The sequence below is a fragment of the Rhineura floridana genome, chromosome 6 (genome assembly GCF_030035675.1).
Source record: "Rhineura floridana isolate rRhiFlo1 chromosome 6, rRhiFlo1.hap2, whole genome shotgun sequence".
Lineage (NCBI taxonomy): Eukaryota > Metazoa > Chordata > Lepidosauria > Squamata > Rhineuridae > Rhineura > Rhineura floridana.
The window spans coordinates 49,193,158-49,209,697 of record NC_084485.1 but is presented as its reverse complement, the minus strand read 5'-3'; the positions used below and the strand labels follow the sequence as shown (position 1 = coordinate 49,209,697).

At 39.4% G+C, this 16,540-nt stretch overlaps 1 protein-coding gene across 7 annotated transcripts in view; it reads right to left on the bottom strand.

Moving 5' to 3' along the window:
• The window catches only part of LOC133387280 (RNA-binding protein 12-like), an 80,062-nt gene that overhangs the window by 4,730 nt on the left and 58,792 nt on the right, over positions 1–16,540 (bottom strand). For all 7 annotated transcript variants that reach the window (XM_061631754.1, XM_061631752.1, XM_061631747.1 and 4 more), the window contains 10 exons: positions 13,271–13,354; positions 12,361–12,450; positions 8,124–8,222; positions 7,268–7,354; positions 7,125–7,184; positions 6,534–6,667; positions 5,909–5,963; positions 5,779–5,830; positions 5,162–5,295; positions 4,285–4,521 (listed from right to left, as the gene is read on the bottom strand). In XM_061631754.1, coding sequence (XP_061487738.1) covers positions 4,285–4,521; positions 5,162–5,295; positions 5,779–5,830; positions 5,909–5,963; positions 6,534–6,667; positions 7,125–7,184; positions 7,268–7,354; positions 8,124–8,222; positions 12,361–12,450; positions 13,271–13,354 — 1,032 coding nt within the window. The remainder of the gene's footprint in view (positions 1–4,284; positions 4,522–5,161; positions 5,296–5,778; positions 5,831–5,908; positions 5,964–6,533; positions 6,668–7,124; positions 7,185–7,267; positions 7,355–8,123; positions 8,223–12,360; positions 12,451–13,270; positions 13,355–16,540) is intronic.

The following is a 16,540-nucleotide window of genomic DNA, read 5'->3' as shown; positions in this document are numbered from 1 at the left end:
ATCTATGGAATTAACTGCAGCCATGTGACAATGGAAAAACTTTTAAGAGATGACCCAGTGTATTTTGAAAAAAAGAACAGAGATATGATTTTACAGCAGTATTTCAGCAACTTATTCAGAATGGATGGCAAGAAAATATTTGGGATAGAGGTAATTCCCATCAGACTCTTATTATATGACTATGGCTTTGACAGCAAGATTATTATGGAATACTGATAATGGAAGATTGGATATTGAAATTACTGGACTTAACAAGACTACTGAAGATGGAAGATGGAAAATGGAACTAATAGAGATAATAGAACAATGGCTACTGAAATTACTGAACCTAACAGATTCTGATGTGATGGATTAATTGAAATGTTTATTTTGACTATGGTTATGACAATAAGATTATCATAATTAGTGACACTTCCGGGAAGGGTGACTTAGCCTGTGCCTGCTTTTGAGACGGGCTCCTGCCTCAAAAGAAGCTTATTCAGATATATCAGTCAGTTTTTTCTTTTTTTTTTGACTGATTAAACTTCTCCCGGGTAGGGAGAAACGAAGAGATTAACCTCAAAGCCTATTTTTGTTGGGACGACCAGATCTCATTAATTTATGGGACGAGGTCCAGCCGACGAAGGTGGGACGGATTTTCAACAGCAAGCTCTATCTGTTAAAGCGAAAGTTCATCTTATCTTCTAAGAGAGAACGCACTAACAGGCAAGCACCCTTCTTTCTATATTTTTCTTTTACTTGACTTAAATTGTTGCTGTTTAAAAGAGATTTGCCAGATTGATCGGTTTTTGACATCTCACTGGGGAGCCGTAACTTCTCTCTGCTACGCACTAATTAATAGCTTATCTCTGTTTTTGTTGCAAAAAGCTGTCCTGGATTTGCATTCTAAAGATACACACAGAAGAGGGATTTCTATTCCAGATTTTTATTTTGAAAAATATTATACTGTTTTGAGACTACTCTCTTTTTGGTCTATTTTATTTTGACGAATCTGTTTCTTGACGATTGCCATTAATTGCTTCGATCCTGGGAACTGCATTTTGTTTACTTAACTATTGGAGAGATAAGGCTGTCTGCTCTGTTTATACTGTGATGTCACCAAGTTTGGAGTATTAACCCAATTGTTGCTGAAATAAGAAGTGGTTTTCCTATATTTTTCTTTTAAAATGGCAATTAAGAAAGTGGCTGAGAATCTGGAAATAACTATGTTTCAGAGAATAATGAATGAGATTGAGATAACGAAAATTGAATTGAGTAAAATGAAGCAGGAGATTAAAGATATAAGGGTCCCTGTGAGAGAGGTGACCCTGGAAGGGGTCCCTGTGAGAGAGGAGACCCCGGAGATTGGAATAGGGGTCCCTGTGAGAGAGGAGACCCTGGAGACTGGAATAGGGGTCCCTGTGAGAGAGGAGATCCCGGAGATTGGAACAAACGTGGAACAGGAACAAGATTTGGAGTCTATGGACTTTAGAAATAAAATCTATTGTTTGGAACTTAATGTTATCTCTGAAGAAATTAATGAAGATTCTAGAGATAAAGTTATCAATGGCATGGATTATCTTCTGGACTGGAATGATGTGATGGAGCCCAATATAGAGAAAATCTATGGAATTAACTGCAGCCATGTGACAATGGAAAAACTTTTAAGAGATGACCCAGTGTATTTTGAAAAAAAGAACAGAGATATGATTTTACAGCAGTATTTCAGCAACTTATTCAGAATGGATGGCAAGAAAATATTTGGGATAGAGGTAATTCCCATCAGACTCTTATTATATGACTATGGCTTTGACAGCAAGATTATTATGGAATACTGATAATGGAAGATTGGATATTGAAATTACTGGACTTAACAAGACTACTGAAGATGGAAGATGGAAAATGGAACTAATAGAGATAATAGAACAATGGCTACTGAAATTACTGAACCTAACAGATTCTGATGTGATGGATTAATTGAAATGTTTATTTTGACTATGGTTATGACAATAAGATTATCATAATTAGTAATGAGATGGATTAATCGATATGCTTATCTGGAAAAAAAAATTGATAGATATATTTCTTAAAGAATTGAAACCTCTCTTTGACTTTTTGTGGAAAGAATAAAGTAATGTTTATGAGATTTGATGATTAAGTAAGATAACTACTGGAGGAAAGTGATTTTATAATATGACTTAAGAGACAGGATTGCTATATATTATAGACTTATAACTGATTTGATCTTTGACAAATGGGAAGTCAATATTTTACTCTTTATTTTTATTTTTATTTTTTTCTTCTTTTCTTTTTTTCTTTTTGTTTAACTATTTTTGATTTTGTTTTTTGTCTTTGAATGTTTTATGATTTTGTCTTGTATGTTTTATGAAAATCTGAATAAAAATTATTGAAAAAAAAAAAAAAGGAACAGTTGTGTGTAAAAAATGTTGCCAAAAGGATGGGTCCAGCCAATTTCATGACCAGTTTGGTCATGACCAATAATATCTCTGTTTGGGGAACAGAAAAAGCCTAACGTCACTATGATTTGCATCAATATTTGAAATTATTATTTAATATACTCCTTGTTTGGGATATATTCCTGCAATTTGGGCCCAGAGTCAAGATGAAGGTTATCCAAAGCGGCTTTCAATGGCCAAACCTAGCACTGGGGAACTTCCAGTCCATGGGCCTAATTGGGCCCACGAGGCCATTTTTCCCAAGGCACACCCACCTGCCCTACACCTAATGGCATATGATGTCAGGTCTGAGGCAGGTAAAGATGTGGCTGAGCCAAAAGGGGGTTTACAGACACTGCCAACCAACTGATCAGTGAGGCCTGCAAAGTCATGTGTAAAGTCACTGTGCACCTGACTTCACAAGCTCCAATGAGTCTTGCAAAGCACTGTGCACCAGAAGCTCTGATGATCAGCTGATCAACAGGGCTTGCAGAAATCATCTGATCATCAGATGCACTTTGCAGAACAAAGATGAAATGGAATCGACTGCCTTCAAGTCAATCCCGACTCATGGTGACCCTATGAATAGGGTCTTCATGGTAAGCAGTATTCAGAGGGGGTTTGCCATTGCCTTCCTCTGAGGCTGAGAGGTAGTGACTGGGCCAAGGTCACCCAGTCCAACCCTCTAACCACTACACCACACTGGCTCAGGGCAAAGATAGGTCACCTGATATTGTGACACCAAGTGACTGACAGATGGACAGGCTTGGTCCACATGCGATGGGGAAGATAATTATCTGTTCTGCTGGCTGGATCCAATTGCCCACCTCTGGCTAAAATAGATGGGTTTGGAGTCATAAGCACAACCACACTCCATATATCCAAAATCCCAAGGGACATTTGGGATGGTAATATATAAACGATCTGAAAAACTCCAATTTAGTCTGGAATATCTTCCAAGAGTTCTTGATCCAAAGCTAAAGCAAGATGAACAATACAACATCAGTGGAGATGACAGCAAGGAGAGAGGTGGTTTTTATACCTGCTTTGTACATTTATATTATTAAAATTTGTGCAAACAACGTTGTGAGAAATTCTGGTTCAAGCTACACATTATGGTCTGGTTCACACAAAAAGCTAAGCCACGGTTTATTAAACTATGGTTTATTAAATCATGGCTTAGTATTATGTGTGAGCTCTGTCTAGAAGCTTAACTATGGTTTGTTTACTGACAACAAACCACAATCTGAAGCCATGGTTTGTCACTGGCTTATGAACCTCATCTTGTTTTAACTTTGGCTTAGTGTTATGTGCAAACCATGCCTATGGCAGGAGCTCTCTCATATTTTAATGAAACTAACCACAAGTGTTGTCTAAACATCTATGCAACATCAATTACTCAAATATCTCTGCATGCCACTATACTTCAAATTGATCAAACCACTGTGACATACCATGATCTAATAAAGTTAACTTCTCTGAGGTCCCAAAAATTTATGAGGTCCAAAAATGTAGAATTTTTTTGTCTTCAATAAGCATTATTGTCTATAATCTCTGGCTACTGATACATTAACAAGTGTTTCATTAACATTCTGCAATAGGAAGAGACAGAATCCTAATAAAGAAAGGGATCTGGAAAGGACAAAACCTAGCATGCAAACATCTTTTATCAACCCACTTTTCTCAACACGGAAGGATAATCTCAAATGAAGACTTGGACCATGCTTGTTTTCTTGATTTTCCACAAAAACTATTTTTTAAAAAAAATTAGATCTTCAAGAAACAAATCATCATCGCTGCTAACAAACTATTGCTATCTAGAAATAGAATTAGGCATTATTCAGCTTACATTTTGGAACTGTCGGAAAGGCACAAACTGGACAATATCTCGTGCAGCTGGCTCCCCCGTCAAGGATTTTAGAACACCATCATCTCCATCAAGGAATTCCATGGCTTTGAACTCAGCACTGCCAACTCCAATGATAATGATAGACATGGGCAGCTTGGAGGCATTGACAATGGCTTGCCTGGTTTGGTCCAGATCAGTGATCTCCCCATCTGTGATTATCAGCAAGACAAAGTATTGCTGCAAGAAAATTAGGTTAGTTAATAGCAGTTAACTTCTGATCTTAAGTAAAAGTGGTAAGGATAATTTGGGGATAATGTGACAGAGACTCTGTTTTTATCTTTTTGTTTGATCATAGGCAGGTTTAAAGTTAAAGCAAGATCTGTATACTGTAAAAAAAACTGGACTGAAAATGGCCAATTACAGTAAAGTCACTTTTAAAAAGCAGTTCTCAAACCAGTTATTTGCTTTCTTTTTATTATTATTTAACAAAAATTATATACTGCTTGATTATAACAAATCTCTAAGCAGTTTACAAGTAATATTAAAATTGTCAATAAAAACAGTGAAAAATTTTTCATGTTAGCTTTGTTTGAATTTATTTCGTATAACATTAGTAAGCAAGCCTCTAGTGCTCTAACGGAAATAGATTGCAGAGGAAACAGATAATTCGGAGGGTAGATAGAGCCTGCTCCCAAATCCAGTTGGCATCTGAAGTTTCATGGCAGCCTATGACATTAACAGTGAAGTAATTAATACTAGCATACCCTGAAAAAACACTACCATATCTTGAAATAAATGCTTGTTATGACATCTTTTCAACTCACCACATACAAATTAAAATTTAAAAACACCCAAAGATTAAATCAAGCAGACTCACAGAAGCAGTCCCCTGCTGTGCTGAGTGAGCAGCAAACCTGGCAACATGATTTATAATTGGAGAGAAGTTTGTTGGGCCATAGAGACGAATCTGAGGCAATGCCTGGCGATAGGCATCCACAATTCCTTGGATTCCTAAAAAATGAAAACAGCATTTATAGTTTATATGCATGCTACTTATTTCTTGATCCTCCCCCAGTTATTAAACTTTCTTATCCACCATATACTGAAGATATCCGTCTAAGTGGGTGTACATGAATCTAAAGCTGAGCAGTCATACTTCCTCCCATTTCACTACCACATTTTCAGGGGGTGAAAGTGGGGGGGGGAGAGAATGGTTAAGTGATTTTCAGGAGTGGTGGTGACAAAATATGTACCAACTGCTGCATACAGCATCATTCTAGGGGACTTCGGGGGTGGGGGAGTGGTGGTCACTGGACGCCAAGATGTGGCTGCAAAACAGGTGAAGGGGCAAAAAAAGGTGTATCACTGCTGATACCTGTGCACTGTATCCTGACAAAACATCTAGGAAGTACTGCTGGTCCTGTTCTGATTTTTAATGGAAGATGCTCTCTGCCTCATTCTTTGCCTAAATTCTATTACTGGATAAATGCTTACCTTGGCAATAGGGATTTGTAGGGTTAAAGTTCAATGCAAATTCATGTGACACCTGGGAAAACAGACAAATTTAAATCATGGGGTCAAATGTAGCCAAATACCAATAAAACACTTGAACTTAGAAACTCACCTGCCAGTCTGGAGGAACTTGAGCTCCAAACCCAAAGGAAGGGAACAGTTTATCACTGAAAGATGAAAGGGGGGGGAAGGAAAAGGTAGGTATGTTATCTTCATTTGAACAAATGAATCCATATTTAACATTGCTGCAAGCTGACAGAAGCTGTATGCTGCTGTAGAAACCAAACCTTTTCTTTAAAAGTGAAACAAGCACTAAAAGTCCAGGGAGCCAGACATCTGGGAGCCAGTGTTGTAATGTAGTTCAAAATTTCAGGAAAAGATGCATTTCTAATATTTGTTATCATCCCACAGGAAGTAGTGGCAGTTTTCATTTAAATATGGCTGCCTCCAGTTCCTGCACTCAAGTACTGAGATTCACTAGTGCCATTTTATGAGGAAACAGAACAATGAAAACAGGAACTTACTCTATGAAAGAACCAATAAAAAAGAGGACAATCTATTATATTTCCCACTGAATTACCCTTCTCAGCAATAACTGACACAGGCATGAGATGCATATCCAGTTAAGGTTGACAGGACTGAACTTACTTAGTTGAATACATCACTTGTAACCCTGTTAAGATTTCACATATATCTAAAGCTTGCAGGCAGATTGGTGAAAAAGAGTTTTAACGTACGTGTCATAATCCTGGACCACATTCCCAACACTCCAGATGGCAGTGAGATATTCATTTATCCCATTTGGACTGATATAGTGAAGAGAATCTGGTGACTTTGGAACTCCATTGGAGCCGGTGAAATCTATGCCTACCTGACAAAATAACAAACAACACAAATAAGTGGAAATAAGATCTCTTTCCAGAAACAGGTGGCCAAAGACAGTCCAGCACTCATGGAAGTTGGCTTCAAGCACACCCAGCACCAGTGCAGAATACTACCATGATAACTACTAACAAACTCAAGGGCAGAACAAGACAAATATTGGTAGCTGAAGAAAGGTCAAACATTAGGTTCCCCAAAAATATGACTAGAGAGATGATTATGTATTAAGAGCCATACAATGCATCATCTTCAGTTAGAAAGATCAGTGAATTTATTTTGTCCATCTACAAGGTAGATATAGAAGCAGCAGACCTAGCTATTGCCAGCTCTAGAAAATAAGTTGTTGTCCAGTTAAAGTGTAATGGCTTTTTCATAGGAATGTATAAATGCTGGAGTTGTGGTTTAATTTAGAAACAGAAAGGCATGTAAATAGGTGACAAACTCACAGTGAAATTAATTTGGCAGCCCCCCATGATGTAATCCAGGAAAGAATATTCCATTTCAATCTGAAAAAAGCAACACACAACTGTTATGACGTTTACCCTACAAGCACAGAACAGCTAACCATCCTGTACGAAATGCTTCTTACTTTGCAGGATTTTACTCTAATGATGCCAGAGTTTTTGTAGCTCTTCTTCTTTCTCTTCTTTTCAGGATGAATACACTCAAATTCCATCTACAAGAAAGCAACAAATACATCAGAAAGTTTTCCTTGTTAATGAAATTAAATCAGAGTTCAAACCATAACATATAGTAGGATAACAAAAAACAAAAAATAATGGTAACCACAGATGCTGGGCCTGGCAAGAATCTTGGACACTTTACAAAACATGGATAGAAATTGTCTTTGGATCCTAGGGTCATTTTGCCTGGGTAATTGGACAAAAAAAGCAGCTATGTAATAACCTTATTAACTAAAAAGCTATGGTGGTATTCAGCTAACTCATACTCAGAGAAGACCCACTGAATTCCCTGGTATTAGTCATGTCTAATTTAATTCATTTCAACAGGCCTACTGTCAGTTAATGAAATGCTGAAGAACTCAAAAAAGACACTAAATATTTTCCATTAGCTGCAGAAGAGAAACCAAGGGTATTACTTGCAACAGAAGTGACTACTGTAAAATAACATCACTTTTCAGACTACTGAGTCAAAGATGTAAAAGGAAGTAGCAAGGTCTTTTCAATTATGAAATAAAGGCTGAAAATAGAAGATACCTTTATTCTTGGGTTCATTTGCTAATAGAGAGAGACTAATTACATTTATCCATTTTTAACACTCCCCAAAGTAATTTGCACGTCTGATTGTTTGGGGAAACTGAATGAATCTCTGATCTTTAAACATCCAAAACCAGATGAGGACTGCAACATTATTATGTCTATGATTCCTCTTTGCAATGAGCTACGGGTTCATTTAATTAATAAAAGGTAAAAATAAATGCTCACCGGAGAGCTGCCACCTGCCTTTTGTAGTTGGGAGAGGTTAGTTTCAAAACTGCCTATCAAATCATGTGACCCATCACTATCATAATCTGAACACTGCACCTGAAAGGAAAGAAACAGCAGGCAATGGACAAGCAGAAGTTTATAACAGAGAATAACTGCTGCTCACCAAGTGGTCTCTTGCTTCCAACAGCTTTGCAGTGATGCATGTAAACTCTCCTATCAAATCTGAACTGGTGCTGTCATCCATATCACTAACTGAAACCTGATAGTAAGAGAGAGACCCGAAAATGAGTCCTTGAGGAGAGCCAAAGGCACTAACCTGTTTAGTATGCAACGGAAAGGCTACTCAAATGCTAAGCTGATAATAAAAAAGAAAATGACTGCTCCAAGGCTAAATTAAGTAATAATCCAGTTATAGAAGCCAAACAATCAACTGAAAAGGGGAAGTAGAAATTAAGCCTCGTATGTGCCTGTATAAAAAGAAAGAGTAGGAATTATAAAAACAGCACAAAAAGGTCACCCAACAGCAAAGAAGAATCTTAAAGCAAACTATATATCCAAAGTTCTCTCTTATTTTAAGAACTTTGCATGAATACTCTTCTCTGACGATATTTAGTCATGCAAAACCTTGCAAGGCTCATTCTCAAAGGTCAAATCAAATATGACCTGAATGTCCATGCTAAGTCATGTAGTCTGCAATGTAAGAAATGCAGGACTCAACTGAACATTTCTCTGCATTTGAGGCTTGTAAGAAATTTGAGTGATGCTGTATTTTAAATAGGTATATTTCACCATTGCCCTTGCTTACCAGCAAGAGACTGAAAATGGAAGAATTATATCTATATATGATATACAGCTTACATAGTAATATCAGGAGATTTGGAGCACAGTGTCATCAATATGCTGATGACACTCAGCTCTATCTCTCCCTACCACCTGATTGCAGGGAGTGAGTGCTCATCCTAAACTGGTGCCTGGAGGCTGTGAAGGGCTGTATGTGGGCTAACAAACTGAAACTTAATCCAGACAAGATGGAAGTACTGCTAAGTCAAGGGAAAAACTGCACCAGGAACAGGGTTGCAACCTATTGTGGATGGGGTTGCACTCCCCTTGAAGGAGCAGGTCCGCAGTTTGGGAGTCCTCCTGGATCCTGCCCTGCTACTTGAATATCAGGTGGCTGCGGTAGCCAGGAGTGCTTTTGGCCAACTCAAACTGGTCTACCAGCTGCGTCTGTTCCTGGAGGCAGTTGACTTGGCCAGTGACACATGCATTGGTGACATCGAGGCTTGATTACTGTAACACACGCTATGTGGGCTGCCTTTGAAAACGGTTGGGAAAATGCAGTTGGTTCAAAATGCAGCAGCCAGAATGTTAGCTGGAGCACGGTGCAGGGAGCATATCACCCTGTGCTTTATCAACTCCACTGGCTCCCAATTTGTTTCCGGGCCCAATTCAAAGTGCTGGTTCTGACCTTTAAAGCCCTAAACGGCCTTGGACCAATATACCTGAGGGACCGCTTACGCCCATATGTACCTGCCTGGGATTTAAGATCATCTGCCTCTGGTCTCCTCTGCGTGCCTGGAATAAAAGATGTTAGATTGACAGGCACGCGGGAGAGCTTTTTCAGCTGTGGCCCCCAAACTTTGGAATACCCTACCCTAAGAAGTCCATTCTGCTTCCTCCCTGTTCATTTTCTGGAGACTTCTGAAAACAATCTTGTTCTGGAGAGCCTTTGGGAGGGACTGAAGGTAGAGCCTGACACTGATTTTATGCCTTCTACGTTAAATTTTACCTTTGTAGTCCCTTTAGTACCACCCCCTATATATATATGTATATGTGTGTGTATATATTTATAGATGTTGTATGTTATGTATTTTAATTATATTTTATGTATTTTAATGTTTTTGTGATTTTACTGTTTACAATTGTATTATGTACGTGTTTGATTTTATTTTTGTAAGCTGCCCTGAGTGCCCTATTACAGGGTAGAAGGGCGGGATAGAAATATTTTAAATAAATAAATAAATAACACCTTCATCCTAAATATATTTTCTTTTATGCACATCCCACTGATTTTGTTTGGGACCAGCATTCAGTAAAGTACACTTAGGACTATAGTTAGGTGAAAAACACCACAAGCCAGCAATGTGTGTCCTAGGACCACATCAATTACTACTGAAAAGCAGTATCTTTCGGCACAATGGCACAGAAGTCCATAACTTTCTTACCTGATACAGGAAGTGAAAAGGGCTCCTGGCATATACTTGAAAATCATCTCTCCAACCTGCAAACCTGACTGATCCAAGGAGGAGGTGCAACCTTTCAATTATATCTTTCTCTTTTCTCCCTGGTCATGCTACCCACTAATCATTATTATTCCTGTCTCATTTTGGATTTTAGTTTCAGTTTGCTAACCTTCTCCTGGTCTCCCTCTGCTCGGGCAGGGAGTGGTCCCCTCTCTACTCAGGCAGAGAAAACTTTTGCAAGTGCAGATCTGGAAAGGCACAAACATTCAAAGTGCTCTTCTCATTCGAGTAAGGAGGGGACGCATTTTAGAAGTGCAAATTTGGGCATCTATGCAAGCTGCACTGAAGGCCTTGGATGGCTGTACATGATCTGCAGGTTGCACACATGATCTGGTGCAATGAAGACAGTTCAGGTAAAAAATTGCTGCACCTTGATTTCCTGAAACAAAAGCAAGAACTGGGTGTCATCTGTCCACTAAAGATGTTGCACTCCAAATGTTTGGATGATTTCATATAGCATGCTCAAACATATTCTGAACAAACAGGGAAGGCTGAGTGAACTGCAGAACCCAAAGGGTAGTTCCTAGAAGATCGTAAAATAACTGTTCACCCCCATTCTCTGGGTATGGCTAGATAGGTAAGAGCTGAGCTACCTTACATTTACACATACCAGGTCACAGAGTTGTGCTACCAACAGCTCAGAACACACTGTAGGTTCTTAGAAACCCCCAAGATCAAATTTCCTGTTAAATCGAGATAATCCACTGACTAACACACACTCAGTCCCATAATTAGGACACAACCCAGGTTAGCAAGCACTTATCCAGTTGTGAGGCAGCCACTTAATAATCACCAAAATGAGCAACAGCTGAGAGAATTCTCAAGATTTAAGGTTTTATCCCTCCAATGGCAATGGTCTCACTAAGGGTATCTAGCATCTTTCTTTCCTTTATGTGGGTATAATACTCTTTTTCATATATACAACTCAGCTTGTCCCCAGGCCCATGCAGCCCAGTATCCTGTTCTCACAGTGGTTAATCAAGATGCATATGGTAGGGATGGGGAACCTGTGGCTCTCCAGATGTTGTTGAACTCCAACTCAAATCAGCCCTGGATAGCATGGCTAACAATCAGGGATGATGGGAGCTGTAATCTAGCAACTTCTGGAAGGCCAAGGTTTCCCCACCCTTGGCATGTGGGAAGCAGGACAGAAAGTCCAGGTTGTAAAATTTGGTTGGTTTTTATATAAAATCTTATCTGAAATGGCAATTTTATTGAGCACAGGATAGAATATTATATGACGTCACTTCTGAGCATCAGCAAATTAAGCATGCCAAGCATCTGCATGAGATACTTTGAAGTCCATTTTTTAAATATTAACTTATGGATGCTTTTCAGTCAGTTTACTTTAGAATGTTTTTGTATGATGATACTAGTTTTATTAATTAGGCCGCAAAAGGCATAGCTTAAAAAAAAAGGATCTTCCAAATGGCATTTTTAGTGCAGGTCATATTTTTCCATCTTTCCCACAGAACCAATAATACTATGGACTTACTTTGGAAAATGCAAGCCACTATTTAAGTGTTCATGATCTTGGTCTTCAAGAAAACTACATTCAGGTGTGCAGGATTAAATATTATTATTCAGACATAGTTGTGATCCACAATGGATGTCCTGTAAAAGCTACCGTTTTTCTACTGAGATTGGGGATGGTATTTCCAGGTGATCAGTAAGGGACATGGCTCACATTACTAGTATCTGCAACACTGTCAGTATATTTCTAAGAAATAAATGGGTAAGGGGAGGGAAGAAGCACACAGAACAGAATCTGGTGCAAAAATAAAGACAAACCAATTAAAGCCTCACACAGTCACAGTTTATCTGGCTTTTGTTCTTTAACAATCAGATTTCACAGTTTAAAATTTAATCAAAAGGGTTCTCTACTTTCTATTAAAAAATAAAAAAAACAAAAATTAAATCATTGTCATCACCTTGATTGGTGCGTTGAAGTCACCACCACAGAATGTTTGCAGAGGAACACTGAACTTTCTCCAGCAGGGATTTAAATTGTTCTTAATTACCTACAATGGAAATTCCAGTCACAATCAAGCTCCTGACTCAGTTTACTTTCTATACTGCAGAAGCACACCTTTCTCCTCATTCCATGAATACACTATGACAATGGCACTCCCTCCTGTGGAGTTTGTGCAGATTCTTTTTAAAAAATAATTGAGTTCCAAATAGATGTATCACAATTTTCTGGATGAAAAGTAAAGTACTATTATGATAAGTCATAACATCAGAGCACTGCTTACAGGCAAATATCTGGGGATGCTCGACTATAAACAAACATAAATGCACTATTTCATATTTTTAGCCGATTGCTAGTTTTATGTCTATATAAATTTAAACATGCATTTCAATTGAACATGCACAGTTTGGCCAAAGTATGGGACTTTGGGTGGCTACAGCTGCATGATTTAAGAGCCACTGCAGTGCTAACTTATATTTTCTCCCTAGACATTCCTGTTGACTTGCATACTGTTGACAAAATATAAGGAACTGACTGTGGGTTGGAGTATGAAAACCACTAAGTGGAAAACTTTTTGTGGAAAATGACTTCTTAATGCATCCCATTTTGTCCTTTGAAAAGCTACTTGGGAGGGTTGGGGGGGAGGTCTGGAACAGAATGGGATGGGCATAGGGGGCATCACCAAAAGTCATGCAGAAGAACCTTGGAAAGACAGAGCTCCACTTGCACAAGATGCCTCTTCCTGATTTGTCCAAGAAGCAGAAGCTCAATTTACTGCAATTTAGTTCATTCATAGGCAATATAACTCCCCAGTAAGATATAACAGTCCTGATGTATAAAGGTTGAATGCTGTGTACAGTATATCCTACCTCTGATCGGTAGACAAGCTGCCATTTTCCACTATCACTCTGCTTATAAAACTCCAAAAATGGATCAGATTTGCCCAAAAAATCCTGAACAAAAAAGAGCACCTTGTTATTTACACAAAGATTATTTCAGTACATTAGAAAGCTACATCTAAAGCAACATACCTGTCTGCTATTCATAAAATCCATCTTAGTGAGAGCAGCAATTATTGTGCTTTTATTGGAAATCTGTAGTCTGAGAATCACCTTTGATTTCAAAGTGTGGCCTACACATACCTCTAACATCCAACCCCTTTACCTTCCTCCTCCAAAGCGATAGACAGATCCATTCCCATGCAGGCTCTTAATTCGTACATTTATTGCAATTTCATAAGAACATAAGAAGAGCCTGCTGGATCAGGCCAGTGGCCCATCTAGTCCAGCATCCTGTTCTCACAGTGGCCAACCAGGTGCCTGAGGGAAGCCCGCAAGCAGGAACCGAGTGCAAGAACACTCTCCCCTCCTGAGAATTCTGGCAACTGGTTTTCAGAAGCATGCTGCCTCTGACTAGGGTGGCACAGCACAGCCATCACGGCTAGTAGCCATTGATAGCCCTGTCCTCCATGAATTTGTCTAATCTTCTTTTAAAGCCATCCAAGCTGGTGGCCATCACTGCATCTTGTGGGAGCAAATTCCATAGTTTAACTATGCGCTGAGTAAAGAAGTACTTCCTTTTGTCTGTCCTGAATCTTCCAACATTCAGCTTCTTTGAATGTCCACGAGTTCTAGTATTATGAGAGAAGGAGAAGAACTTTTCTCTATCCACTTTCTCAATGCCCTGCATAATTTTATACACTTCTATCATGTCTCCTCTGACCCGCCTTTTCTCTAAACTAAAAAGCCCCAAATGCTGCAACCTTTCCTCGTAAGGGAGTCGCTCCATCCCCTTGATCATTCTGGTTGCCCTCTTCTAAACCTTTTCCAACTCTATAATATCCTTTTTGAGATGAGGCGACCAGAACTGTACACAGTATTCCAAATGCGGCCGCACCATAGATTTATACAACGGCATTATATCAGCTGTTTATTTTCAATACCTTTCCTAATTATCCCTAGCATGGAATTTGCCTTTTTCACAGCTGCCGCACACTGGGTCAACATTTTCATCGTGCTGTCCACTACAACCCCGAGGTCTCTCTCCTGGTCGGTCACCGCCAGTTCAGACCCCATGAGCGTATATGTGAAATTCAGATTTTTTGCTCCAATATGCATAATTTTACACTTATTTATATTGAATTGCATTTGCCATTTTTCCGCCCATTCACTCAGTTTGGAGAGGTCTTTTTGGAGCTCTTCGCAATCCTTCTTTGTTTTAACAACCCTGAACAATTTAGTGTCGTCAGCAAACTTGGCCAATTCACTGCTCACTCCTAATTCTAGGTCATTAATGAACAAGTTGAAAAGTACAGGTCCCAATACCGATCCTTGAGGGACTCCACTTTCTACAGCCCTCCATTGGGAGAACTGTCCGTTTATTCCTACTCTCTGCTTTCTGCTTCTTAACCAATTCCTTATCCACAAGAGGACCTCTCCTCTTATTCCATGACTGCTAAGCTTCCTCAGAAGTCTTTGGTGAGGTTCCTTGTCAAATGCTTTTTGAAAGTCTAAGTACACTATGTCCACTGGATCACCTCTATCTATATGCTTGTTGACACTCTCAAAGAATTCTAATAGGTTACTGAGACAGGACTTTCCCTTGCAGAAGCCATGCTGGCTCTGCTTCAGCAAGGCTTGTTCTTCTATGTGCTTAGTTAATCTAGCTTTAATAATACTTTCTACCAGTTTTCCAGGGACAGAAGTTAAGCTAACTGGCCTGTAATTTCCGGGATCCCCTCTGGATCCCTTTTTGAAGATTGGCGTTACATTTGCCACTTTCCAGTCCTCAGGCCCGGAGGAGGACCCGAGGGACAAGTTACATATTTTAGTTAGCAGATCAGCAATTTCACATTTGAGTTCTTTGAAAACTCTCAGGTGGATGCCATCCGGGCCCGGTGATTTGTCAGTTTTTATATTGTTCATTAAGCCTAGAACTTCCTCTCTCATTACCACTATTTGTCTCAGTTCCTCAGAATCCCTTCCTGCAAATGTTAGTTCAGGTTCAGGGATCTGCCCTATATCTTCCACTGTGAAGACAGATGCAAAGAATTCATTTAGCTTCTCTGCAATCTCCTTATCGTTCTTTAGGACACCTTTGACTCCCTTATCGTCCAAGGGTCCAATCACCTCCCTAGATGGTCTCCTGCTTTGAATGTATTTATAGAATTTTTTGTTGTTGGTTTTTATGTTCTTAGCAATGTGCTCCTCAAATTCTTTTTTAGCATCCCTTATTGTCTTCTTGCATTTCTTTTGCCAGAGTTTGTGTTCTTTTTTATTTTCTTCATTCGGACAAGACTTCCATTTTCTGAAGGAAGACTTTTTGCCTCTAAGAGCTTCCTTGACTTTGCTCGTTAACCATGCTGGCATCTTCTTGGCCCTAGCGGTACCTTTTCTGATCTGCGGTATGCACTCCAGTTGAGCTTCTAATATAGTGTTTTTAAACAACTTCCAAGCATTTTCGAGTGATGTGACCCTCTGGACTTTGTTTTTCAGCTTTCTTTTTACCAATCCCCTCATTTTTGTGAAGTTTCCTCTTTTGAAGTCAAATGTGACCGTGTTGGATTTTCTTGGCAATTGGCCAGTTACATGTATGTTTAATTTAATAGCACTGTGGTCACTGCTCCCAATTGGTTCAACAACACTTACATCTCGCACCAGGTCCCGGTCCCCACTGAGGATTAAGTCCAGGGTTGCCGTCCCTCTGGTCGGTTCCATGACCAACTGATCTAGGGAATAGTCATTTAGAATATCTAGAAACTTTGCTTCTTTGTCATGACTGGAACACATATGTGGCCAGTCTATGTCCGGGTAGTTGAAGTCACCCATTACTACCACATTTCCTACTTTGGATGCTTCCTCAATTTCATATTTCATCTCAAGGTCTCCCTGAGCATTTTGATCAGGGGGACGATAGATCGTTCCCAGAATAAAGTCCCTCCTGGGGCATGGTATCACCACCCACAACAACTCTGTGGAGGAGTCTGCCTCTTTTGGGGTTTCGAGCTTGCTGGATTCAATGCCTTCTTTCACGTATAGAGCGACTCTGCCACCAATACGTCCTTCCCTGTCCTTCCGATATAGTTTATATCCAGGGATAACCGTATCCCACTGGTTTTCTCCATTCCACCATTTCCTTCT